Source organism: Myripristis murdjan, chromosome 24 (genome assembly GCF_902150065.1).
Source record: "Myripristis murdjan chromosome 24, fMyrMur1.1, whole genome shotgun sequence".
Lineage (NCBI taxonomy): Eukaryota > Metazoa > Chordata > Actinopteri > Holocentriformes > Holocentridae > Myripristis > Myripristis murdjan.
In genome coordinates, this window is record NC_044003.1 from 25,979,845 (window position 1) to 26,004,806 (window position 24,962).

The 24,962-nt window shown below is 41.1% G+C and overlaps 1 protein-coding gene across 1 annotated transcript in view; it reads right to left on the reverse strand.

The window, feature by feature from the left end:
• Window positions 1-24,962, reverse strand: part of akap7 (A-kinase anchoring protein 7) — a 69,648-nt gene that overhangs the window by 31,319 nt on the left and 13,367 nt on the right. Inside the window, exons 2-10 of the mRNA XM_030046676.1 lie at window positions 23,509-24,174; window positions 23,089-23,299; window positions 22,325-22,474; window positions 21,076-21,227; window positions 20,129-20,265; window positions 18,013-18,173; window positions 14,865-14,977; window positions 13,801-13,847; window positions 12,213-12,313 (exon numbers count right to left, since the gene is read on the reverse strand). Of these exons, the coding sequence (XP_029902536.1) occupies window positions 12,213-12,313; window positions 13,801-13,847; window positions 14,865-14,977; window positions 18,013-18,173; window positions 20,129-20,265; window positions 21,076-21,227; window positions 22,325-22,474; window positions 23,089-23,299; window positions 23,509-23,670 (1,234 nt within the window). The 5' untranslated portion in view covers window positions 23,671-24,174. The remainder of the gene's footprint in view (window positions 1-12,212; window positions 12,314-13,800; window positions 13,848-14,864; window positions 14,978-18,012; window positions 18,174-20,128; window positions 20,266-21,075; window positions 21,228-22,324; window positions 22,475-23,088; window positions 23,300-23,508; window positions 24,175-24,962) is intronic.

Here is a 24,962-nt window from a genome sequence, read left to right on the forward strand (position 1 = left end):
TCATCACATCTGACGCAGAAAACCTGAAGGACAGTTCTCCATTTCTCTCCGTGCCGACCTCACGGCCCAACTGCCCCTTTGCCACGCTGTTGTTTCCTTTCCTATCTTTCTCCGTCATCCTTCACTCGTGTTTCATCTGTTTTTCTCCCCTCCTTCATGCTGACTCACTCTCTCTTTACCTGACCCATCCCTCTCTTCTATATCAATCTTCTTTTGTCACCTCTGTTTAATTTCACCCTCCCTCAGACTCTCAATTTTCCCTCTCTGTCTGCCTGGTCTTTCTAGCCGAAACTCTCTTTTGTTCAGTCCTGTTGTTTATACTTCCCTGATCTTTCTTCTCCCTCTCTGTCCCTATTGTCTCTCCTCATTTGTCACATGTTTAAATTTAATTTTAAACTCCATCCTCCCCAATCTTTCGCTCCATCCCTCCTCTTTCCATCCTCCTTTCGATCCACTCAGCCACTCTTGCCTCATCACTTCATTTTGTCCCTCCTCTCCCTTCCCAGCTTGATTCTCTCGCCCTTTTGTCCTTTGTTCTTTCTCTCATCCGTTTCATCTCCCTCCCTCCCCTGGCCTGTTGTCTTAATATTCAAAGATGCACATTGTTTGCTATGATCACTGCAAATTTACATCTCTATATGATTAAAAGGCTTGTGGTTCAAGAATGGTTAAATGTTACTGTATGTTGCTATCACTGAGGAAACTTCTGCAATGTATCCTATGCCTTGTTGTGACACAATACTGGTAATTAGGTGTATTCTGTATGTGTCAACACAATAACAAAGGCCTTATTTAGATGCTGTCATGAATGTGGGGTGGCCAGAGAGCAGGAGAAAGAGAAAGAGAAAGGGAAAGGGAAAGGGAAAGGGAAAGAGAAAGAAAAAAGAAAGAGTGAAAAAGAGAGATTTATAAAAATTTAAAGTGCACTGAATACAATTAATCACTAAAAACAAAGCCCAAAGCAGGGCACTGATCTTGCAGCAGGCTATAAAGCAAGAACAAAGCTCAGGCCTTTAATATTCATTGATTTAATATTATGTGCATTTTTCCCTTCCATAAGCTCCTCCTCTGTCCGCTTCTTCACCCCCACGCTGCTTGCACCTTATTCAAAGTGTGTCTGAAACCACAGACTCTGCGGATAAACGTATCCAAATATCAGATCAATCATGAAAGTGCCTCATAAATCAGCACTGCGGCGACAAAAAAAAAGTTCATTCAAAACAGCTTACCTTGCCGCTGAAAGTTTGCTGCGTAACCACATTTTCGAGTTGGAGCTGCGAGACAAAATAATCCAAGTAATCCACAACAACAAGACCCTTGTGACAGTGATTTCAAGTGACCCCCCCATTTCAAGTGACCTACTATGAACAGGGAAATAGGATTGACTCGTATTTGTTTACAAATGGAGTTTGAGATCTTAACACCCCCTAGTGGTCAGAATTCGCTTAGTGTAACTTTAAGAACTCCTAATTCAAGACTGATGAAGACACATGGAGCAACGCCGACGGGGTAAGATAGGGCAAACGGCAGCATCCTGCTTTTGAGAAGAAGCAAACGGGTTCTGGATCAATGCAAAATGCCAGATGCCACACCAGTGAACAAGCTCAGGATCCTTACCCATTTTTACATGAAGCAGAGTTCATCCTTGTCTTTTAGTGCCAAAGACAAAAATCAAAGAAGTGGCACACAAATTAGGAATTAAATAAATAAATTAACACTTTGACTCTGGAGCAGCGTGAGCATCTGCCTACCAAGAGGGCACATTAATCACAACTGGGTAATAAGAGGAAACAGCAGCAGATGTCTCCTCATTAATTGTGTTGGTGGGACTTCAGGCTGCTGCTGGCTCGGCTCAAAACCTAAACTGGCCTCAACGTGGCCAGTTTGTCGCTAGATCCTGGGGAAGCAAACTCAGTGTGTTGACTCCCAAAGCAAACTAGATGATAAATTCATGTTTGCTGGTCTTTATCTGCCTGACTATTTATAAGTCCTCAAATTTCCTTGAGCGCTGTCTCATTCTTCCGATGAAAATTCAGCCCACTTATTTACCAGTTGGTATATGAAGTCATCCGGCCCACATTTTAAACAAGTGAAAAACCCATAAACCCTAAGCAGTGCAGTCTTGGGAGCACAAGTCGTTTCATCTTGAAATATCAAGAGGTCACAGAGAAAGAAATCCCCTCTGCTCCCTGCCTGTTTGTGCTGAGCGAAGTGTGAATTTGTGCTGGCATGAGCTTGCGTCTGTGGCCTTTTGTGTGTATGTACACCTGTATGTGCGTGAGTGTGTATACACTAGTCGGTGTGTGCATGTGTGTAGGACATACTATATGACTTGCCAGCATTTATATGATAAACACTGGAAGGCCGGGGCAAAAGCTACGCTTCACCGTCCTGAGAGAATATTATCTCCACTTTGCAGAGCAACGCTAAATGTCACACAGACAAACTAGCCATTACTGATTGATCTGTTTATACACATATGAATGTATGTGTGTGTGTGTGTGTGTGTGTGTATATATACATCAGGCACTAGTTACAGCATGGGAAAAAAATCTCAGCCTTTGTTTTTCAGCTACCCGCTTGCCGCGTGAAAGCTCTTTAGAGAACAAGATGTTTTTAGGTGCACTCAAGGAAAAGGATATTTTTATAATTCTCTGCAATGTTCCCTGAGAGCAACACACAGGAAAAAAAAACCCTGCAAGTTTCTAAATTTTGAAATGTTAATGTCAAGAGACTGTGTATGTATGTTTTGGTATAAAAGGAATTGTTGTCTTGGCTTGAACATGAGACCAGGAGAAAAGATTCATGTGACACTCATCACCTCAGCTTGGAGTCACTTTCTCTCACACGCACGCACACTCACAGAACACTGTGTGCGCACACACTCAACATTCCTCAGCCATCTCCATTCCTTTGCTTACATTAACATCACATTCCTACACACACACACACATACAAACAGCAGTGGCAGCACCCCATGAATGGCAAAGAGAGAGCAAGAGACAAAGTGAAAAAAGAGACTAAGTGCTTGTGAGTTTTCCAGCGACCTACTTCTGAGTTCTCTTGCTCTGCGCCCTGTCTAAACAGCAGCGGCAGGGCAACATAAAGCGCCAGCATTTCCTTTACGATTATTTTTATGCCTTTCCTATTTTGAACAGAGGAAAGAGAAAAGTGATGGGAGACATAAAGGAAAACATGCCACAAAGTTTGTGATCCTGATTCAAACTAGTCTCTCAGGGCAGCCTCTCTTACCACAGAATGCAAATACTCCATAGAGTCTGAGCAGCGGCCCATTAAAATCTGAGTGCAAGACAAAGTCAGAAACTGTCAGGACATGGTGTTTGTAGGACTGAGATTTGTGAGGCTGTAATGCAAGCTGTGCATGGCTAATTTATTAGCAACATCACCAGCCATGAAGGAAAGGATGTGGCGCTGACAAAACAGGTCAATAGACACTGTTAGATATTAAAGATGTATATGTGGCTACCTATAGCTAGCTAAGCTTCGAAATACGGATACCACAAAGACTTACAGCAGGGAAAACAAATAGAGATATGTGGAAATGACAGAATATCCACCTTCACTTCCTTGACCAGTGCCTAACGATACCTCTTAATGACACCTTTTTTGGTCATGGCATCTTTTAAACTATTGCTCAGTATTAACAAAATCATATTTCATATTTGCGCACGACACCATTGCACACCACAGAGTTTAACTTTGGGAGTCAGCTGTCAGCATGACAGAAACTAGATCAGCGGTGACGACAGCACATTTCAAATGATTTCAGACTGTTAACCAGCTGGTAGGCAGTAGATGTTACTGACCCAAACCACTGTTTTTTTCTGTTGTAGTGTTTTTGGGACTTTAGATGCTCCACAGTGGTCCGTTTCCTCAGATAATCTGTTTCCTCAGATAATCCAGCGAGTGCTGACAAACTTTACAGTCCACCACTCCCCCGCGCTCATAAACATCACCGGCGGATTCATCTGGCCTCTCTCTGGCAGTGATCCGTGTCGCCCATGTATGTAAAATATAAGAACATGATGGGGTCGTGGGCGGGATGCGTTCAGCTACACTGACCCGGCTGCTGCAACACTGTTGTGTTCAAATTCCGCAGAATTTTTCCAGAGTTTGCTTGCTGAGCCCCGCGGCCGCGGGTTCCATTTGGGCTGATATCACTTACGACTTGTCGCACTGGAGTTGTAGGGACCGACCGGACTCCGGACCAAACCATTTAGCAGGATACACGGGGGGTGCTGCTTTAAGAATCCTTTCAAAAATGTCGTGTTTATGTGAGAAATTATTTGAAAAGTGTACGCACACACACAGACATATGAATTTTTTTTTCTAACTCATGGATGGGGGGGATATCTTTGAAAAGTGGAGGGGACGTCTCTTAAAAGTGTGTGTGTGTGTGTGTGTGTTGGGGGGGGGGGGGGGGGGGGGCACTGACCACTTGAACCCCCGGGATTTGCGCCTATGGTTGACAGAAATGGACAGTGTATTTATGATTTTGGCATTACACGTCTTCCACTAAACATGTCAGCTGGCAAATATCAGTTCACCATGAATATTATCGTTCACAGCTTACTTCAGTGATTTAATACGTTTATTGCTATGTAATACTCCTGTAGCCTGGTTCATGTTGCCATGTGCTGTCTGTACTTTTGACTGAGCTCCTGCTGTTGAATGCTGCAGTCTTCTCATCTCATGTAGACGCCATGATTGCATTTATGCCATTTACTGTTGTCTTTGTGTTTAGATTACAGCAAGACCAAACTTTTTGATGCTCACAGCTCCTTTTGACCCATGTCAAAAGGAGTGTGGAGTCCCCCATGGATCTTCCCTCTATGCTTGATGCACAAGTCCACTGTTTATGAAAGCAAATGTCCATTCTACATAGGTGTTATTTGCTTGCCTTTAGTTCAGTCATTTCTACAACGTGTGGCATCGATAAGAAACAGTGTTTGTGCAGACCTCATCGGTCCTTTCGGTTCCACCTACTTTTCAGTCTGTCCTAAAAAAGGACTGATTCCTTCGATTCCTATATCAGCAGGCATAAAAAAATTGGTAGAGATAAGCATTTGGAAATTACAGGAGCCACACATCTGCGTCAGCAACAGTGCAGCGCCGACTGTCCCTTGCCCGCTGGGTCGCCAGGCGCTTTGAGAAGATAACGTTTATCAACTGACCCCCTCCACTATCTGCTAGCGTAATCTCCATCCCTCCCTCCCTCCCACACACAAACACACACCCTGTCCGGATGTATATCGAAAGGATTGTTGTGGATTATGCTGTGTTGTGGATTATGGGATAAACATGTCCTCATCAAATCAGCATCTGAAACTGACCACTGGGTACAAAGACAATGAGCATGTTGAACCATCTAGAGACACAGTCAGGATCGGGGGTGTAACAGAAAGTAAACCTGCTAAAAAAAAAAAAAAAAAAAAAAAGAGTTTGACCAGTCCCTTGTACAGCATAATTAACACAAACTTGTCAAGATTTGCCAACATTTTTATTAGATCCACATAGTGTATCTGGGTACTCTGCACAGTAGGTCTGCTTGTGTTAATACATGCCATTTCTTAGTCTGTTAACGGCAGACAGTGAAACTTTTTAGACTGGCCCTGGCTGCAAAAACACTAAATAGTTTTGTTCTCAGTTACGGACAGTCTGAAGAAAAGCAGCCTGGTTAAGGATCTATGAGAATGAGGAAGTCAATGCTATCATTGCTTTTCCCAACAACGCTGTCATGCCAAATATATGTCACTGAAATCCTGATCATCTGGCCACTGTGCTTCAATATAACATCATTCCATATAATGTAAAACACCTCTGAAGTCCCTCCATTATAACAACCCCTGAAGATCAGTTTAGCCTGCGTCAATTTGTGTGTGTGTGTGTGTGTGTGTGTGTGTGTGTGTGTGTGTGTGTGTGTGTGTGTGTGTCCATGCCTCAGAGTAGCTATTTTTTTTTTTTTTTCATTTCAAACCAGCTACGACCTGGTGACAAAACAACAAAGTAAACAACAAAGAACATGTATGTGTGAAAGACAGGGGAGAGCAAAGAGTGCAAAAGAGAGAGAGAAAAGAGGAAAAAGATGAAAGAAGAAAGGAAAGCGGGAAAGATGTAGGGAAAAAGGGACAGAGGAAAACTGTGTGGGATGAAACAAGAAATCTCCCTTACAAATGGAGGTTATGAAAATGAAAATCATGGGCGGAAACTAACTGCTCCCATCTGATTTGATAAATTGCAAACAATTTACAACAAGGACAATTTGATAATAATGATGCCAAATTTGACCATTTACCTCCATTAGAAAATGGCAAATATTTTGGACAAATTTGGTCAATTTTCCTGTCAATGGACAACGAGTATGAGTCACTAAGGCAACTGTGGCAACAAGGGTATGAGTGCACATGTGATTTTACCAGACAAATTTCAGCAGCTAATGGATGAATGAATGGATCAAACGAAAATCGTTGAGATAATTGCATCATTTTCTACTTTGGTAAACTGACTTCTGCTTGCTGTAACCCTATTTTTTGTATCTGTGAACCTATTTTGTGGTTAGAGCTGCACAATGTGGACAAAACTGTACACAGTTTAGTTGAAAGACTTTGCTGCTGCAATGCAGAGACAGCTGCATTATAAATTTCTAAAGTGTAGCTTTAAAAATTAAGTTCACATTGGTTTTTGATGTAGCCTGTATCCCTTTCGCATGAGGATCCTTATTAATATAGAATATCAGGTTCGGTTGCCATATTTACTGTAACATATCAAAGCCGGTATGACAAAAATCTGGGGCAAAGAAACATTGTTTCCGTAATTTTCCTCACATAAGAAGTAGGGGTGAGAATCACTGGGTAACTGAAGATACGATACCATCACGACATTTTACCCACGATACCAACTGTATCACAATACAGGCGATTTTGTGATGTACTGTAAAACGCGCCACTATGAAACATCACAATATCTGTAACTGTAGAAGAAAAAATACCCATCGGGCCAAAAACTCAAATATCAATACCGAAATATTTAATTAACCAAAATATCTCTCTGTGGTGAATCAGCACTTTGGCTCACAATTAATGATCTAGATGTCAAATAAATCAGGAAAGTAAACAGTATTGAGGAATATATATTGTAAAGCTGAGTACATGGAATGAGTATCGTCTCGACTGCTGCATCCCTGCCGTCAGCAGCTCTTCAACTTTAGATTGTGGGAGATTTCCCATTGGACTTCCTAGCGATATTAATAGTCCTCATATTATATCGAATATATGGACTTAACGAGGTATTGTGTGTGAGGCACTTCTCATTCTCACTACTTCACTCATCAGAACTGCAGCATCCCCAGGTAGATAATGCCGTGTAATACCAGGATAAGCAGGGTGCATTATTCAGCCATATCTTTCTTGTGAATCTGAGCTGTTGTGAAAATCACTTAACTAAAACACAAGCTTTTTGACGATGGCAAGTGTGAGCTAAACACCCCCCCAGCCCCAACCCCCCCATTCCCGTCTCTCACACCCACACACAAACTGTCTCTCTTTGTCTCTCACTGGCAACCCAGTGATCCACAAAACATTGTGACAGCCCAGCTCCGCTCATGCTGACAGCTCTCACCACACACACACACACACACACACACACACACACACACACAGGGAATAATTAATGTATTTGACAGTGGTGCTCGGGGAAAATTCATATACTGTAGATATGCAGCTACATGCATGTGCTCATTTTGTGAAATTAATTCCAAGAGTTATTGTTAGTGCATTATTAGCCAGGATACTGAAGCATGTACACCCTTATCATGATTACTGCTGATTTTTGTGGTCCAAGTAAATTCTGTTTCCATGGTAATGTGATGATCCAATTTTTTCATGTGCGTAATAATGATGACAGAAATGTGCATGTAAACTAGTTATCCTGAATTAGGAGAATTCCAGTGTAACTGCAGTTGCACTCCCTCACTATTAACATCACTGTATGTCGCACTCCAAAGCTTTCTTATGAAAATATCTCCCAGTGAGATACTGGCTCTGTTTGTTGATCTTAGTTGTGTTTCCAAGTAAATGTTTTGAAATAAACACTGCTTAAATATCATTCCCCGTGAAGAACATGGCAAAGTTATGCCATAAAAAAAGTTAAATATACCGCATAATTTTTGTATATTATAGCCGGCAGAAGCATCCTGCAGTAGTTTGTTGGCTGGAATAATAATAGCCCACTTGAGCTAATTGAGCTGAGCTTGAGCTGATCAGATAGGGGCTGGATAGCTCTGGGACTAGATTTAAATGTGTTCTCCCAAACAACCTTAGAAGGAGTCCTGAGATGAATCGCTGCTGCAGTCTGGCCAAGTGTAAATTGTGCTGTAACTCGAATATTATTGTAGGTCTCGACCTACAGTGAGCACCAGCAGAAAAGAAAACTCAACTGCTGAGAAACTGCAGAACCGGAGAGCGGGTGCACTCAGTTTGGTGCCCGGCTTTTTAAGACCACGACCAAACTAAGCTAGGTAAATTTGAAAACACGTATTTTCCTCTGTTTTACCCTGCTATCTACACTAAACTGGCATTTTCCACCCACAAAAACAGAGCTTTTCAAAATCACTCTCCAAAATGTGTAAATCTGAAAACACTGGGCTGGTGTTTGTGTATGGCTGGAGGAAACAAAGCTTTTTGAAAACTCTGACGCATCATGTAATCTTGCGCCCCAGGTTGCCAGGTGCTCCAGTGAGCAACGTTCTGTAGGCCTGTAGGTACTTTGTGGCCAAAATGGCATTTTTGGATTTACTGGCTCAGTGTGGATATGGCCTAACAATCATCGAGGTCTAGCTTATCTCAATCCCCACACCTGCAGTAACCGAGCACAGCAAACCTGCGGGTTGGCGTTATCGCTCACAGTGTGTGTGTAGATGTGTGTGAGGGAATTGCACATTAATTTTATTCACAGGACACTCTTAGTAGTCTTCTGTATTTGGTCATTAGAATTACAAATTTTGCTCTGTGACATATCCTCCAGAGCTGCCATCTCTTCTCAGCAATGTAAACGGTCCATGACCTGGTAAATTTTGGTGCACCAACGTGGTGCACTGCAGGCGCATTTGGCTTGAAAAACAAAAGAGAAAGAAATAAAAAAAAGAGGGCTCACACAGTACTGAAGTGCAGACAAAGTGCTTCCTGTAAAAAGTTATTTGGCAGTAAGATCAGATGGATAAAGTTTGCTTGGCCTGCTACCAGGCACAGTCTTCTGCATTTTGCAACTCCGGAATCCATCCATCTAATGAAAAAGTATAGATGTGTTCAAGTGTAAATGAAATATGATTAAATCATATCTAGATATTATGGGAATAATACATGCATGAAATGACAAGTGTAAAAAGGGCCTAAGATGTGACTGAAGAATAAGGAGGGTCCTAACTCCATAGAAATAGCTGTTAACTATTGTATGAAAGTTTTATTCTGGAGAGAAAAACAAGGATCTTGGATATGAAATTACCCGTAGAGAGCATATTTGTATACAAGTGAAGCGTTCAAGGAAATCTCCCCCACCTATCGTATCATGAAATAATGAAGTGAGCTTCTTTGAAAATGTAAGGTTGTAAGCTGATGCTGCAGTTGCGATATAAGCTTGCAGAAAATGATGGTGTTCTGTCTTTCATGGTGATACGTTACCTCTGGGACTTGTGATTCAGTTGGTTGGGCTGTTTCAACTTGAATGGTAGTGACAGAGTTTGAAAGGAACAGCAAAAATATATCTTTAATTGCCGCACATGCATAAAACTGTCACAGTTAATAAAAGGACTAAAAAATGTAAAACAACACCAACAAAAATTCAGGTCATACTGAAGCTGTCTTTTAAATGGAGAATCCCTTTGGTGATAAGTGATCAATGCTTTGATGCATTTCATGCAGTGTAGGCACTGACCCAGTGTAAAAAAGCCATAATGTAGACTGTGGTTAATAAATGATGCCTAAACCACCAGATCAGCCTTGGAGTGCTTTTCATTTCATGCTGATTCTCCCTTTCATGCCTTCCTCTGCACAATTAAGCTGCTTCTTTTTCCTAGGATTTTCTCTTCAAGTTTCTCCAGGTAAACAGTCTGTTTAGCCATGATGTCTGTGGCTGCTGACATATCCTAATTAACATCTTAAGTTTATTATAAAAAAAAAAAAAAAAAAAAAAAAATGTCATTGTTTCAAAAAACATAAAACACATCACTTGCTGTGCAAAAGAGATTTTTTTTTTTTCTAGGAAAGGGCTATCCATGCATGTGACTAGAGCAGCAAATGAAAAAAAACTTTCATGTACAGGGTGTAGTGTGAATCACAACTGTACAGTAGCAATCAACAATGGAGTAGCAGAGACACCTATCTGAAAAACTTTGTATAAGCCTCAAGATACTACCTCCAGAAAGAGAAAAGGTGATGATAATAATACTATAACAGCTTGACAGCGAAAAAGGAATCACCTCCAAAATGAGCTGTGAGCCAAATTGTCTCGCAAACTCAATCAAGGGCAAACACTGGACAGAGAGAACGCCACTGTTTCATATGTGAGCAAATAGCTCCCTCTGCTGGCAAAGTGTTCCCCCTGCCAGCGAGACATACACACATTCCCCCTGACTGAGCTACACACACACACACACACACACACACACACACACACCAACACACACACACACACACACACACACACACACACACACACACACACACACACAGTATGTATGTGTGTGTGTGTGTGTGTGTGTAACTCAGCGAGCAGTGGGCCAGTATAGAGAACAACACAGTCACCAGGCTTTAAGCAGCCTCTCCATTTGTGGCTGTGATCTGTCAGGCCACTATGTAACATGAGCATCAACAGTAAATAATTAATATTGACCTGGGAGTAAGAGGAAGACTTAACAGCACAAAAAAAACAAAAAACAAACTGACTAATCCTATAAGCAATGCAGGCCAAGCCACTGTATGTTATGGTTTACGGTCGAAATGGAAAATGTTTTCCGATTCTCATTTTACGATGTATTTCAATTCCTGCTTGCTTACTGGTACAGGCCGTCCTATAGAAAGTATCTGAATGATCCATAGACAAAGGCCTGTATAACAAACATTTATATGGCCAGGAATCTAAATAAAGACATAATAGAAAGAAAAAAAAACAGCTACAAATAATATCTGAACAATCTGAATGTTTGTTATAGGAAAGTGTACCTGCATGACGGCTAGGATTTGGTTCCCTTAGCTCCAAGTAGGTTAACATCCAGATTTGTTAAGGCTCCATGTCTGACAAATCTCTCATTTTTTTTAAAGATTATTTTTTGGAGCATTTCTGCTTTATTGGACAGCAACAGTAGAGAGAAACAGGAAAGACAGGGGAGAGACAGAGGATGACAAGCATCAAAGGGCCTACCCAGGGACTGAACCCAGGACTCTGCGGTAAGGCCTTTATCTGCGGCATGCGCTCCACCAGGTGAGCAACCAGGGTGCTCAAGTCTCACAAATCTCTCAACTGATAGTTCAGATTCTTACTCATATAGTAGTATTTTCTAGTCCATGTGAGTATAAAACATCCATTAAATCCTGCCCTGTTACAAGAACAAGAGTTTCACCAGGAGTGTGCTGCTCCAAAATCAATGACGTAGATGCAGAGCGGAAAACAACACAATTTTGAGTGGCGACACAAAACTTATAAGTTGTTGTTTCAACACTCTTTCCATAGCACAACCACTGTTTCTCCTTATAGGCTGAATATGGGACCAAAGTGTGTTACGGCACAAAATAATTCTGCCATTTAGAAACCAGCTGGCTGGAGAGAGCGCTAAAAGTGAATCTCTGCGACTGGATCAATCGCGTGTTGTGATAAAAATATAGACGAGCTGTAACTTCAGTTAATTCTCATTATGGTTGTGTTTGTATAGAGTATGTTTCAAAAGCAGGTGTACAGTTTTTGATATTAATCACCACAGGCAAAGTTGTGACTCAACATTCAATAGCCCATACATAACTGATGCACAAACAGGAAAATACTGAATGACTAATGACAACAAGCAGAAAAATGTAACATACCTACTTTTGACCTATTTGTATGTACGAACCTAGCTGCAGTAAACTCTCATAGTTGTTTTGTGAGAGGATGTGTGCGTGTGTGTGTGCGTCCATGCATGTGTGCGCTTCAGTGTGTGCACTAACCTAGCTGTAGTGAACTCTCAGTGTGGTAGTATCCGTCCTCTTGCTTCTTCTTCAACATGGAACAAAGATCCACCCGCTCAACCCTCTGGTCTCCAAAAAACCTGAGTGTTAAAAGTGAGAGTGACAGTGAGAGAGGCAGAGTGAGAGGAGAGGAGAGGAGAGGAGAGGAGAGGACAGGTGTCGGTTGCCTCCGGCAGGTAGTGAACGCAGCTGTCACTCTTCATCGTCAACTGGACAGTATTAAGCACACAAATTAAGAGAGACAACTGAATTTAGCTGCAGTGTGTGTTTGGCCTATGACTCACCCACTATGCAGCGCTACCACACAATATAGTGCTGTTCAAGCAGTATTCACTCTGCATATTTACACACAAACTAATGTACTGAAAAAAGCAAGCTATGGCATTATGGGGTCTGGACCTATTTTAAGACACTGCTGACTTGGTTATTATCATTATTAGGGCAAAATTTTATTTTGGTAGAGTGTTGTGTTACAGTTATTTGGGTGTTATATGAGTTCACATGGTGGTGATATATCCTCATTAGTTGTTTCGTACTCCCCTGGGCGTACTAATCCAAAATACTGTAGGCCTATTTATGTCTTGCCACTCACTTCCACAGAGCAGCAAAACAGCTCCCAAAACTTTTAGCACATAAACAAACATTTCAACAACATCAGGCCATTTCTTCCTGTTGCAAGCTTACTATGCGGAAGTTTCCAGTAGCTGCTACGTGCCGGATCCACTTCGCAATTCAAACAGGAAAATAACAGGAAAAGACATGTTCAATTTCCTCAAATTTCCTCATTTATGTGCTACAAGGGTTGTTTTAGGAGTTGCTCTGCTGCCCTATGGAACTGAATGTGGAGACATCAATGCAGTAATCTGGATCCCCAGGTGAGGATGGGGCAACTGGTAAGAATATTAATAGTAGTTTCACAAAAGCACTGAAATAGTATTGAGAAGTGTGGTCTTTCCCTGATATTAAAGGATGGATTACAGTAAAGTGCTGCAATTACCTGAATTTATTACTTATTATTATTACTGTTTTAGCTGTTCTGTTACTAGTCTCTGCCTGCTGGTCATCATATAGAAATAAATAAATACTCGCCAACAATTATCCCTACAAAACTGTCATGCTATTGATACTGAGGTATTCAGGAAAAAAATATTGTCCATATCACAAAGCTAACAAGCCAAAATACCCTCATTCTAAGAATTCAGTATACTCGCTATAATGCTGCTGATAGACCAGGGCCCAATAGTTATAGTTAGTTCATCATTCTAACGATTCAACCAAGTACAAACAGAGCCACTGTTCTTTACTGTTCACCAGATATGGTTGAAAATCACCTTAAATATAAGGAGTCAGTTAAATGTGTCATTGTCACGGTGTCATCTCACATCTACAGTGAGAGTGCAGCATGGAGCAAAAATATTATAAAGCATGCCACTGAATTCACTGTGCTACTGAGTGTTAACAAAGCAGATAGAAAAATAATAATAATAATAATAATAATAAAAATACAGCCTCTTTACTGTTGTACAAATTATGACAAATAAAATGAAATTGTGAAAACAGCACCTACTTGTTTGTGTAGCTGGAATAAAGGGCTGGGTCCACACGCTTTATACCCTGTGAAAGAGAAACAGACAGAAGGAAGAAGAGAAAGAGAGAGACACAGTGACAGCACAAGGTTTAGATACCAACATACTTTGTATTATATTTAAATTGTATTTACATGCTTTGAAAATCCTGTCTATGTACTGCATAACACAATTTAGGGCAAGTACACTCATTCTTGACAGAGACACACACGCTGACAGAGATTGTGGCACACCATCTGGCAGGCGCCGGGCAGGATAAGATGTCATCAGGGGTCACAGAAAAACATAACAGAAGACGTCCTTCTTCTGTCTGTCCCGTCCCCGCCCGCCTCTCTCCTCCTCATCACCGCTGAGCTCTGCTTCTCTGCACGCTCCTCTCCTCTCACACCATCTCCAATTTTTCCTCTTTGTGCATTTCACACCTTTTCCTTTCTTCCCTCTACTGCTTCCTCTTTATACTGTAAATTATTCCCCTCCTCCCATCCCCCTCCCTCACTCCTGGCTCCTGTCTCCCTCTACATCCCTCCCAATATTGAGGCTGGGCATTGTCCTGATATTATCATATACGGGTTGTTGGGAAATGATATCATATTCAGTACCACGATATCCTTTGCATTGTATTTTATATTAAAACACCACATTATGCTCGCCATTTATTAAGTCTTATGTATAAACTGAAGAAATAATTAGATGATTATTGGGTTTTGATGCCCAATCATGAGATATCCACAGAGGAGGAAGATGAGGGGAGTGAAAACGATTGTCTGCTGCAGCTGTTAGGCAGGTTAAACTCAGGTAATATCCAAAAGTGAGCTCATTTAGAACAAGAAATAAATGTAAAAGGCTGCTGTGTTGCATGAGTGTGAAACTGTGAGAAAGATTGTGAGTAATGTGCTCTTAATGGGGTCTTTACTTCACGATCAAGCTAGACTTATTTGGTAGAAAAGAAGGAAATAAAGAGAAGAATAATATATGTATAATAATGCAATTATTTTTGATCACCCAAATCCTCAAAGGAAATGCGTATCTGCACACGTCTGCATACCTGTGAGCGCAGTTTTGGAGCTCTGGACAGTTTCATAATCGTGAGGTGGGGTTCAAACCCACGACAGTCTCCTTGTAGAAGACCCTGCTCCTCAAAACGGCTCCGCAATAGTTCTGCAACACACACAAACACACTGTAATTAAGATTAATTTTTTAATATCAATCAAGTAATTATATTTAATCCTGATTATTCTTGTGGAGTTTTGCTTTATTTTTTTGCAGGACAGATTACATTTAACTCAGCATTTAATTATCCCATGACAGAAAGTCTGTTTGCACAATGGGTTTATATAAAAAATATATCTTAAAAGGTCAAGAGATAGTACATGTGTATTTATATTTTTACACACTTTATATCCATATAACAAAATGAATCAGCCACAAAGTACACCATACAGTCAGCTGCTGATGCATCCAAAAAGGGGAAGTTTTTATGTTGTGCAAATAATGGAGGAAAATAAGATGTCATGTGATGGAGGTCATGAGTCAGAATCATGACCTGTGTGTAGTACCCAGAATGCCCGAGCCACATCAAACTAAAGCACATGACTCCTCTGCATGAGCCTTTGTAAACGGCAGACAGAGAGATACATACAGTGCAGAGGAGGACGGCTGAGTAGTTTGCTGGGAATGAGTCGATAGTTGGGCGGGGGAAGCTTTTGCACATATATCAATTACACACAGATACAGACAAAAGCATGAACAAGGACATGCACGCACACAGACAACCTGCAAGGACAGACAAACAAAGAGATGCAGACACACACGCCACCTGATAAGGCTTAGAGGGAAACCACAGAGGTATTTTTGGAAGAGGAACTCTAGAAGGAGAGAAAGGTTAGGATAAAATCAATAACAGGAGGGCTGAGAGGGAGAGAGAGAGACACACACAGAGACACAGAGAGAGAGAGAGAGAGAGAGAGAGAGAGAGAGAGAGAGAGAGAGATGGATGGAGAGTAGGGGTCAGTGGAAGCATAGGGCAGTGGGACTTCCTGTCTTGCTCTTCTTCTTTACCTGGCTCTTTCAACAAAAACAGTAAGAGTACAGAGACATACACACAGAGCATCACTGATGGCATGAACTGCACACACAATCACTCAATTTATCATCAGTATTTCACCTTGAGAGAACATTTACTCCTTTTTCGGCAGGTCATGTCAGCTGAAAGCCTCAGGTTTTATCAACAGTGTAACTGGGGACGTGGCTGCAATCATTACTGCTCACTTATGTTCACTTTGTGAATGTAACAGAGTGGTAAAGCAGAAGTGAGGTTTTATGATACAATGACTCAGAGTTTAAGTTAACCTAACCTTACAGATGATATGCTTCTTAAAGATTGAAAAACAACCTATGCAGCCAAACTAAGAATCAGGGCTGGGCGATATGGACAAAATCAAATATCGCACTACCATTAACCGCATCAATCTTGTAACGGTATTGCAGGGATGACTCTGAAGACATTTTTGAGAAACAGTGTTTAGCGATATGGATATGATGACCAAACAAATAATGAAAACTTCTAGAACAGAAAACTGTATCCTTTTTAGTAAGTTCAGAGAAATTGTATCCTTTTACTGTAATTCAGCCTTTAAAATGTAACATGAGAGAGACATCACTTATGCCACAATACCTCATCTGATATCACAATATCGATAAAATATTGCATTAAGAAGATTTATTTCATTGGCCTGAGACAAAATGGCTTTCAAGAGCTCTATCGGCTTGTGCCAACATCAATACACTGAATGTATCATTTGTGGATGTTTGTATTATTAATGGAAATACAGTAGCTGTGGATTATGAGCTACAGCAGAATGCAAAGATGTTATTCCTGTGATTCTGGGCCATTTAATCTAGATTTTTGAACACAAGCATCTCTCAGATACAAAACAGCCAACACTGATGTGACTGAATATTAACTGGGGCGGATTTTGCCACCAAATACACCTTCATATGTACTGTAAAATGAGTCATTTCAGGTTTATTTGTGAGTGTTTATCTGTCCATAATTAGAAATGACTGTATGCTATTTCAGAGTGAGCTGATAATTTCGTGTGGATTTCGGTAAGAAAATGGACTCCCGTTTACTTTGTGTGTGTGCGTGTGTGTCCATGCTTTGCGCGCGTGCGTGAGCAACGGAGCGAGAATCCTCTTAAAAATGTTGGCTTAATGTTGTGCCAAAGACACAAACACAAAACAAGCACATACACGCAGATGCCTCTACATTCACCCTCATGCAAGAACACAAACCTAAACACAACACGCACGCACACACATACACACACACACACACACAAAAACACAGCACAATTAAAACATCTGAAGGCATGACAAGCAAGGACGAGATGAAGAATGAATATTCTTGCCTCAATGAAACAAACAAGAGGGACGAGGAGAATGAATTAGCTCTGGAAAACAATAACATCGAGCGGAACAGAAATATCATTCAACTCGATCCACTCTGAAGGGTTTAAAAAGGAGAATTTTGAGTCACCTTGATACAAAACAAAAATGTTTTTCTCAAGCTCAGGTGTCTTGAACCTGAGACTAAAACTTGACTGAGGCCTGTCCTAGCTAGGGCTAATTTCTACAGTTCTGCTCATCATCAAGCTCCTCTAGCTAGTCCTGGACTAACATCAGCATCAAACTCCCCCTCATACAACGCCACAGAATATACAATATGATCTCCGAAAAGTCATAGCTGACAGAATTTATGGAGGCTGCCTTCACTATGTCACTATGACAGCAAGCATCCGCCCTGCTGATGTGTCCTTGAGCAAGACAATGAATCCCTACCGGCTCCAGAGCTGCTGGCCTGCAGCTAACCCTGCAAACACACACGTTTCTCCTTTGGGGATCAGTACCGTGTGGGTAAAAAAAAAAAAAAGTTCTATAATACAAAATGTCCTCAGCTAAGTACAGCGTGAAAAGCCCTTAAGAGGATCATAACTAAAAACTATAAACTAAAGGCCTATACGTAAATAAATTCAATATTCACTCCAAATATATATATATATATATATATATATATATATGTAAAAAAAAAAAAAACATTCTCTCTGGATATTGCTTTAATGCGAGGAGGAGAGTTGAAGGAGAGGATGAGGAGGATGAGGGGAAGGGGGGAGAGGAGGAGAAAGAGACTGACCTGCCAGGCTCTCCAGAGTGTGTCTGTGTTGTCCCGGGGCCAGACTAACAAACACCACCTCCTTCCTGAAGTGACCGATCCCCGAGAAGGACAGCACCAAGTCCTGCCCACACAGCAGCTCAGCCAATGACGGCTTGACCTGGGCCAGCACAGCTGCCGCCCTAAAAAAGGAAATATGCACATCAATATGCACATCAACATGCGCACACACGTGTACGCGCAACACCAATACACAACTTAATCCCCTCTCTCTCTCTCTCCGGCCCTCTCATATTACATAAGTGAGAATCTAGTGATTACTAATGACACAATCTTCTGCTTGATGTAGATTAAGCATCGCTATCATCACATAACACGGCTTGTAGATCCCAGAGCTCTTTATCTCACCGAGTTGTGTCAACGAAATGCAAAAGCGTTCACCGTTCCCACCGCTTCCTGATGAAATGCTGGAGGTGTAACCGCACAAATTAGAAATTATTTTTCTTCACCACATGAGACACAATGTGGCAACTTTTCACATTTGCATTCAAGTTTTAGCAACTTTTGGGGGTAATTTTATGGTAATTTTAAATGTAATTATGATAATTATAATATAGTTTTATCGTATTTATGTTTTTTTGCTACTTTTCTGGCAGTTGTAGTTTTATACATTTTTTTTGTTAATATTCTAGTCATTTTTAGGTTATTTTCTTGTATTTTTTTTTTATTTTTGAGTTATTTTATGGTAATTCTTCTGGTCATTTTTTAAACAATGTTTTTGCTTAATATTCTGGTTGTTTTGGGGCAATTTCTTGTAAAATTTTCCTCATAATTTTTTGTCATTTTATTATTATTAGTAGTAGTAGTAGCATTATTATTATTAACACTGTCATTATCATCATTATCATTATCATCATTGTTGTGGTCGTCGTGGTTGTTGTTGTTACTATTTGTAGTAGTAGTAGTAGTCGTAGTATCATTATTATCATTATTATTATTAGCCTACTACTACTATTTTTATTATAATTCAATTTATTTGGTAATTTTTCCTTTTTTTCAAATTTTTTTGGGTCATTTTGTTGTAATTTCTTGAAAGAAATCAAGTGAATTTGTTCAGGTTTCAAAGGATAATAAAATAATAATTAAAGCAAGGGGTCCAAGCAAGAACACAAAGAATCCTTTTGTTGGCGATTATCCTTTCAAAACTTCCTGTACCATTGTTGCTGAGGATTATTTTTAGTCAATTTCCTGAAAGTACAGAGAGGAAGAGATAAGACAGAAGCCGTATCTAATGCAACATCCTCATAATAAGTCATAGCAGACAACAGCGCCTAGAGGTCAGTTCAATCTGTACCGGAGAGTTTGGCTATTCTTCCAATCTGTGATGCTGCAACCAAGCACACAAACAGAGAGAGTTACGGGATAACGTGGAAAAAGGTGTCTCTGGCAGCGAATCAAGTAAAGTGGCACTCTGTTTAATTGAAGGTCTGGACTATAGCTTTTGTAGTTTTTGTACAAAATCCAGGAAGAGCTAAAAGGAAGAGATAGAAACCAAGAGGAAAGAGAGATTTCATTTATTCTGTGCATCGCCAGCCGCTTCAAACAACAGAAATAAAATAATCAGACACTGTAAAAGAGAAAAAAAAGAATACTGTAGATGTCTGTGCTTATGTGTATGTGCACATGTTACTGATCCTTTAGGTTACTGCATGCATCTGTAAACATGCATGCTTGTTTGTATGTATGGCTATGGGTGTGACTAAAAAGTTATGCTGGCTAAACTGTCTTTACCATTCAATCACTGTTATCCTAGTTAGCAATAATAAGAAGCCCATAAAATGTAGAACCTATTATGATTGCAAGTCTTGATGTTGCAGTGTGGCCTGAGATATTTGTGTCTGCCTTCTGCAGGTTTTATGAAGAGTAGAAGTAACTTCCATCGATCGTGTGTCTAACAGGTTTTAGGGCTGTGTGTGCGTGTGTGTAGGTGTATTACGGATTCAAAGGAGGACCACGGACTTACGTGCACACCTGCATGCACAGATTGTGGATCATTTGTGTACATGGGTGGCTGTACATGTGTGTGTGTGTGTGTGTGTGTGTGTGTGTGTGTGTGTAAGTAAATGCATCCACTCACAGGTCTACTTGCTCCTGACTGGCGAGGTGAGTGACTAATAGCGTGATGTGAAGACTGGGGGCAGGGATCATGGCTTTGGCCAATCGGGGCTCCTGCTGAAGCACCGCCTCTTGGACCTCAATCACAGCTGAACTGATCTGCCATTGGACAAATTTGCGTTCAATCACCAGCGCCACTGAATGTCTAGGGGGGAGACGGCGTCACAAACTTTCGGTCTCGTCCCTCACTACCGCTCAACTCCTTCCTACAACTAGCTGGGTGTAGATCAGCAGAGGGAGGGGGGAAAAGGAAGGGAGATGGAGGAGGAGGAGAGGAAAACTGGGGCAGCCTCTGCACTTCAACATCACATCAGGCATCAGTAGATGATGACCTGAGGTTAATCCAGGTCCACTACAAGGGGAGCTCTGTAGTCAGTATGCATTAAATTTTAAATTTCCATCAGCCTTCTGGTAATTTAATCTTCAATGTTATTTTTTTTCTCGGTAGATTCTCTTTTAATCAACTGTTATAATCAGGTGACGACTGAAAAACTTTGAGAATAGATTGAGCTGCACTGACCAAGAGTCAAACAGTCATTCATTATTTTACAGAACAAGATATATTTTAGTCTACTCCACAAAAGAAGAATACAAAGGATCTCTAACAGAGCCTCTCACATCTTCTCTATTACTTCGATAGCAGCAGGAGGTTATGGTGCATAAAGCCATCAATTTAACAAAAGAAAAGGTTGTAACAATGGTAAGATTATCTGATTCTTTAGCATGTCGAAAAACAAAAAAATAGCCTCCAAACCAAAAAGTGAGCTTAGTGGTAAGTGATGGAGGAAGCAATAGCTACTACCATCTGGACACACATACATCTATAGCATGACAAAAAGAGGGATTGTCTTTTTTACTGCCTCTTTTTATTTCACATAAGGCCACAATGACTGAACTGTAGTTTCTGACCTGTGTGTTAGTGATGGGGATGGACACAAAGTAGTTGGGTCGCTGGCTCACTTTCTTCTTCTTCTTCTCCGCATCTTCCTCACTGTCAACTCGCCCTCCACTGTCTCCCCTCTTCCTCTTTCTTTTCTTCTGGGTTGACTGCGGGGTGGGGACTGGAGAGAGACAACAAAAATATGTTACATTTGAGGAGTAACCAAAAACCCAGACCAGAAAGTTTGAACCAAATTTGGAAACAGGAATGGCCAGCCTTTTTCCACAGCTCGTAACAAGAGAACCAAGACCCAAACCTATTTAAAGAACCAAGCTAATCAATAGAAGGCTTTTCTGGAGCTGATCCACAGCCTCTCATCCATTTGCATGGCTACTTATATTCTATTTCCTTGCAGGCACCAGAGCTAGTCGGGGTAAACATGCTCTGATTCACACAGTCCGAGCCATCTGAATAGCAGGCTGTCAGTCAGACAGATGAACGGTGAGTCACAACCATGTAATTAGATGCATTCTACATATTTCACGATTTCTTCCGGTCAGTCAGGGCAAACAAGCTGCTATGATTTCAAATTTATAAGTCATAAAAACAAGGACAATGTATGAATCTTATTATTTAGTCAGACAGGTAGTTAGTTGTAGTTTGACATGTGAATGTGTTATAGCACCGCCATTTTACATCATGGTGCATTCTGCATATTGTTGCTAATCAAGGCAAATAACAGCTGTACGTGCAGATGGTCTGTCTGGGATCAGCAGCAGTCGTCAAAAAGTTTACCAATCTGTCAGCCACTAAGTCACAGAGTTTGTTAGTCAACCAATCAAATGCAAATCAGTCAGTTTGTGTAATCTAATTAATGAGCTGTCTTTGCGCTCTCTACTTTAAAGCAGCGGTTCTCAACCTGGGGTCTGAAGACCCCAAGGGGTCCTTGAGTGGCTTCCAGGGGGTCCCCAGAAAAAAATGGAGACTAATGTAATTTCACTATTATTTCACTGACTACATGTTAGCTGAATGAAAGAATGACTATTCTGTTCATAGGTTTCACTCTTCACTGTTAATCTGCCAATCTACAGTATAGGCAATTAGAGAATAATTAATTCTTATCAGACGGGGATCCCTGGGACAAAAGCTTATCGAGTGCAGATCCGCAGCCTGGTGGGTATCAGTTTGGGGGTTCTTGAACCACTGCTTTAGACTCTGAAAGAATCTGAGTCCTGAGTCAAAGGCTCTTGATAAAAACAATATCTAATGTGTACATACACCCTAACTCCTTCCATGATGTAGGGCTGGTCAAGGCAAACGGAAGCTCTGACATCAAACTCTCTGAATTTTCAGCCATCGCTAGCTTTTTCTTCATCAGCTTCCTCCTCATCCTCCTGTTCATCTTCTTCTCCCGTGATGTGTCTGCAGCTGCGCACACAAACAGACATATCAACATTTCAAAAAACAACAACATACAAACAGTGCATTCATGCACATGAACTCTCCCTTCCCACAACAACTATGAGCAAAGACACCCCTGCTCCTTGTAAGAAAATCATTGTGAATATTATTCAAGAACAGAGTTTCCCTTCTTCTTCAGGGACCAGTTGCTTAAAACAAAGGTTTGTGTGTTTGCCAAAAAAGGTAACCGCTAGATGTTCTTTTCTTTCTTCCTTCTTTCACTCCACCTAACAAAACACTTCTTTTATGGGCAAACCCCCCATAAAGTCTAAGTTATAGAGAATTAAGGGTGATTTAACCTAAAAAATGCTAGTATTTCTCTTGCTGCGCATATATTTTGAAGGGAATATTTCATCTATGTTACATCTGAACTCTTTACTTTTAAGATCATCCCCCTCACCCCATCCACCCACCAACCTAAGCTTAGTTTCCTTCTATGAATCTCTTTTTGTTTGTAAGCTTTCTAATGACGTGCTTTAATTCCCTGCAAGGTCCCGTTCAAAAAAATAATAAAAATAAGAACTTGAAGATATGCAATAGCTTTTCACAGTATTCTTTACTGAATCTCTGAATCTACTCACCAGTCACTGTGGACAGCTCTGCCTCAGTCACATGTTGCTGGGTCTCTGTGCTGACTGGATCCATCTGACCTGCAGTCACCATCATCATCCTCAGCTCCCCATCTTCCATCCCACTCTCTTGTCCGAGCACACCTTCATCACCGTCATCATCAGATGTGACAGCCGAGGTCTCCATGTCACACTCTGCCAGCTGATAAGAGTTGATTACAGGCTGCAACACAGAAGATTAATAAACACATCATCATCATCATCATCATCAATAATACAGGCAGGCATTAATGAAACCTTTTGCTTCATTGATCACAGCAGCTTGGGGCTTCTGAGTTTGATCATCAGAGTTTATCATGGGATTGGTGATGAAAATAGACTGACAGAGAACTGTGCTCTTTCATTTTGAGACTTCAGTGTGTGTTTCATTACCTTGGCCTTGATTCGGGGTGAAGACAGCTTAACTGGACTGAAGTTGTAACAATAACTGATACAAAAGTGACGCAGCCTCAGGACTGGCCGCTCACTGTGAAAAACACAAGCTCTTCTCAAACACGTCGATGTGAGACTGAACAGGACGCGGCCGAGGAGCATGACACACAAATACGTGTGGCAAGTGTCCACAACGACGAGATGAAATCAGAAATGTTAGGCTCAGCCTAGCAGCTCGACAGTCGAAAAGCTACTGCGGCGTCTGGCCGAGAGAAGGAAAACATTAGCTTCCAGGTACAGCCTCCAGTACAGTCATTTACAGCCGGCAGAGATGTGATCTTTGGATTTGTAGCTAACTTCCAAGCCTTGCAAGTAGCACCTGTTGAAATGAATCAACCCGCCATGCTGCCAAAGAGCCTCAGATTGTGGTTGGTTGTTCGAGCTGGCTGCCTGCTAGCTAACTGGCTCCTAACGCAGCTGCGGGGCTAGCCTGCAAGGCTAAATAGAGTGTCATATTTAGTGTCATATATGCTACTGGTGAACAAGTCTTCTCGGTGGCTGACCTTTCCAGTGAGCGATAAAAAAAAAAAAAAAAAAAAAAAAAAAACATCAGAAAATAACGTTACATCAAGCAGCGTGTGTTGCTCACTTGAGCACCGGAAGTTGCTTCCGTTTGTAAACAACCGCAAACCCAGAGCCATAGGTAGAGAGGGTTCGGCACTGCTCCGACAAGAGGCATGAGACTTTAATATGCTTGCATATATTTAGAAAAAAAAAAAAAAAACATAAAACATAAGAAAAATATTCCTTTATCTATGAATATGACCTAAATACACGGGGCCTACATATATCAACCTGACGATTCGGTTTCATCGAACGTGTGTTAGATGTAAGTATATTAAGCATATTATAGACCCAATATGAAAATATTATTTCTAATTGAGTGTTATCAAAATGTATGCGCTCTTTAATATCGCCAAGGACGAGTGCTGAACATTTTAAAATAAAATGGTATTAAACCAAAGGACTGCAGTTTCATCAGGCTTTAATGGAGGCTGTCCAACCGTGTCAAGGTGAAGCTCTGCGTGCACCTGTGTCATGGCGCGTTCAAGTACCGCTGGCAAACTCGTCCATTGGTGTTGTGACAGAAGACAAGGACAGAAGCCTACTTGTCCTGGCCACTAAATTACGAAATGGGTTCAAAGAGGGTTGAAGTATCGCCCGGGGTCACTGATCTATAATAAACTCGATCAGTGGCCGTTGTCCTGTCTGTGTGGTTGCCACATTTTCTCCCCTGTTCACGAGTTTCCTCTGGCTGCTGCTTTTTTCCTCCCGTAATTCAAACACACACGAGGGCATTGTAGATGATTGAATGATTGAATGAATGATGATTGCATATGAAGTTATAACACAGAGGCTCTTAAGTCAGGCTTTAAGTCACAAGTAATCATATG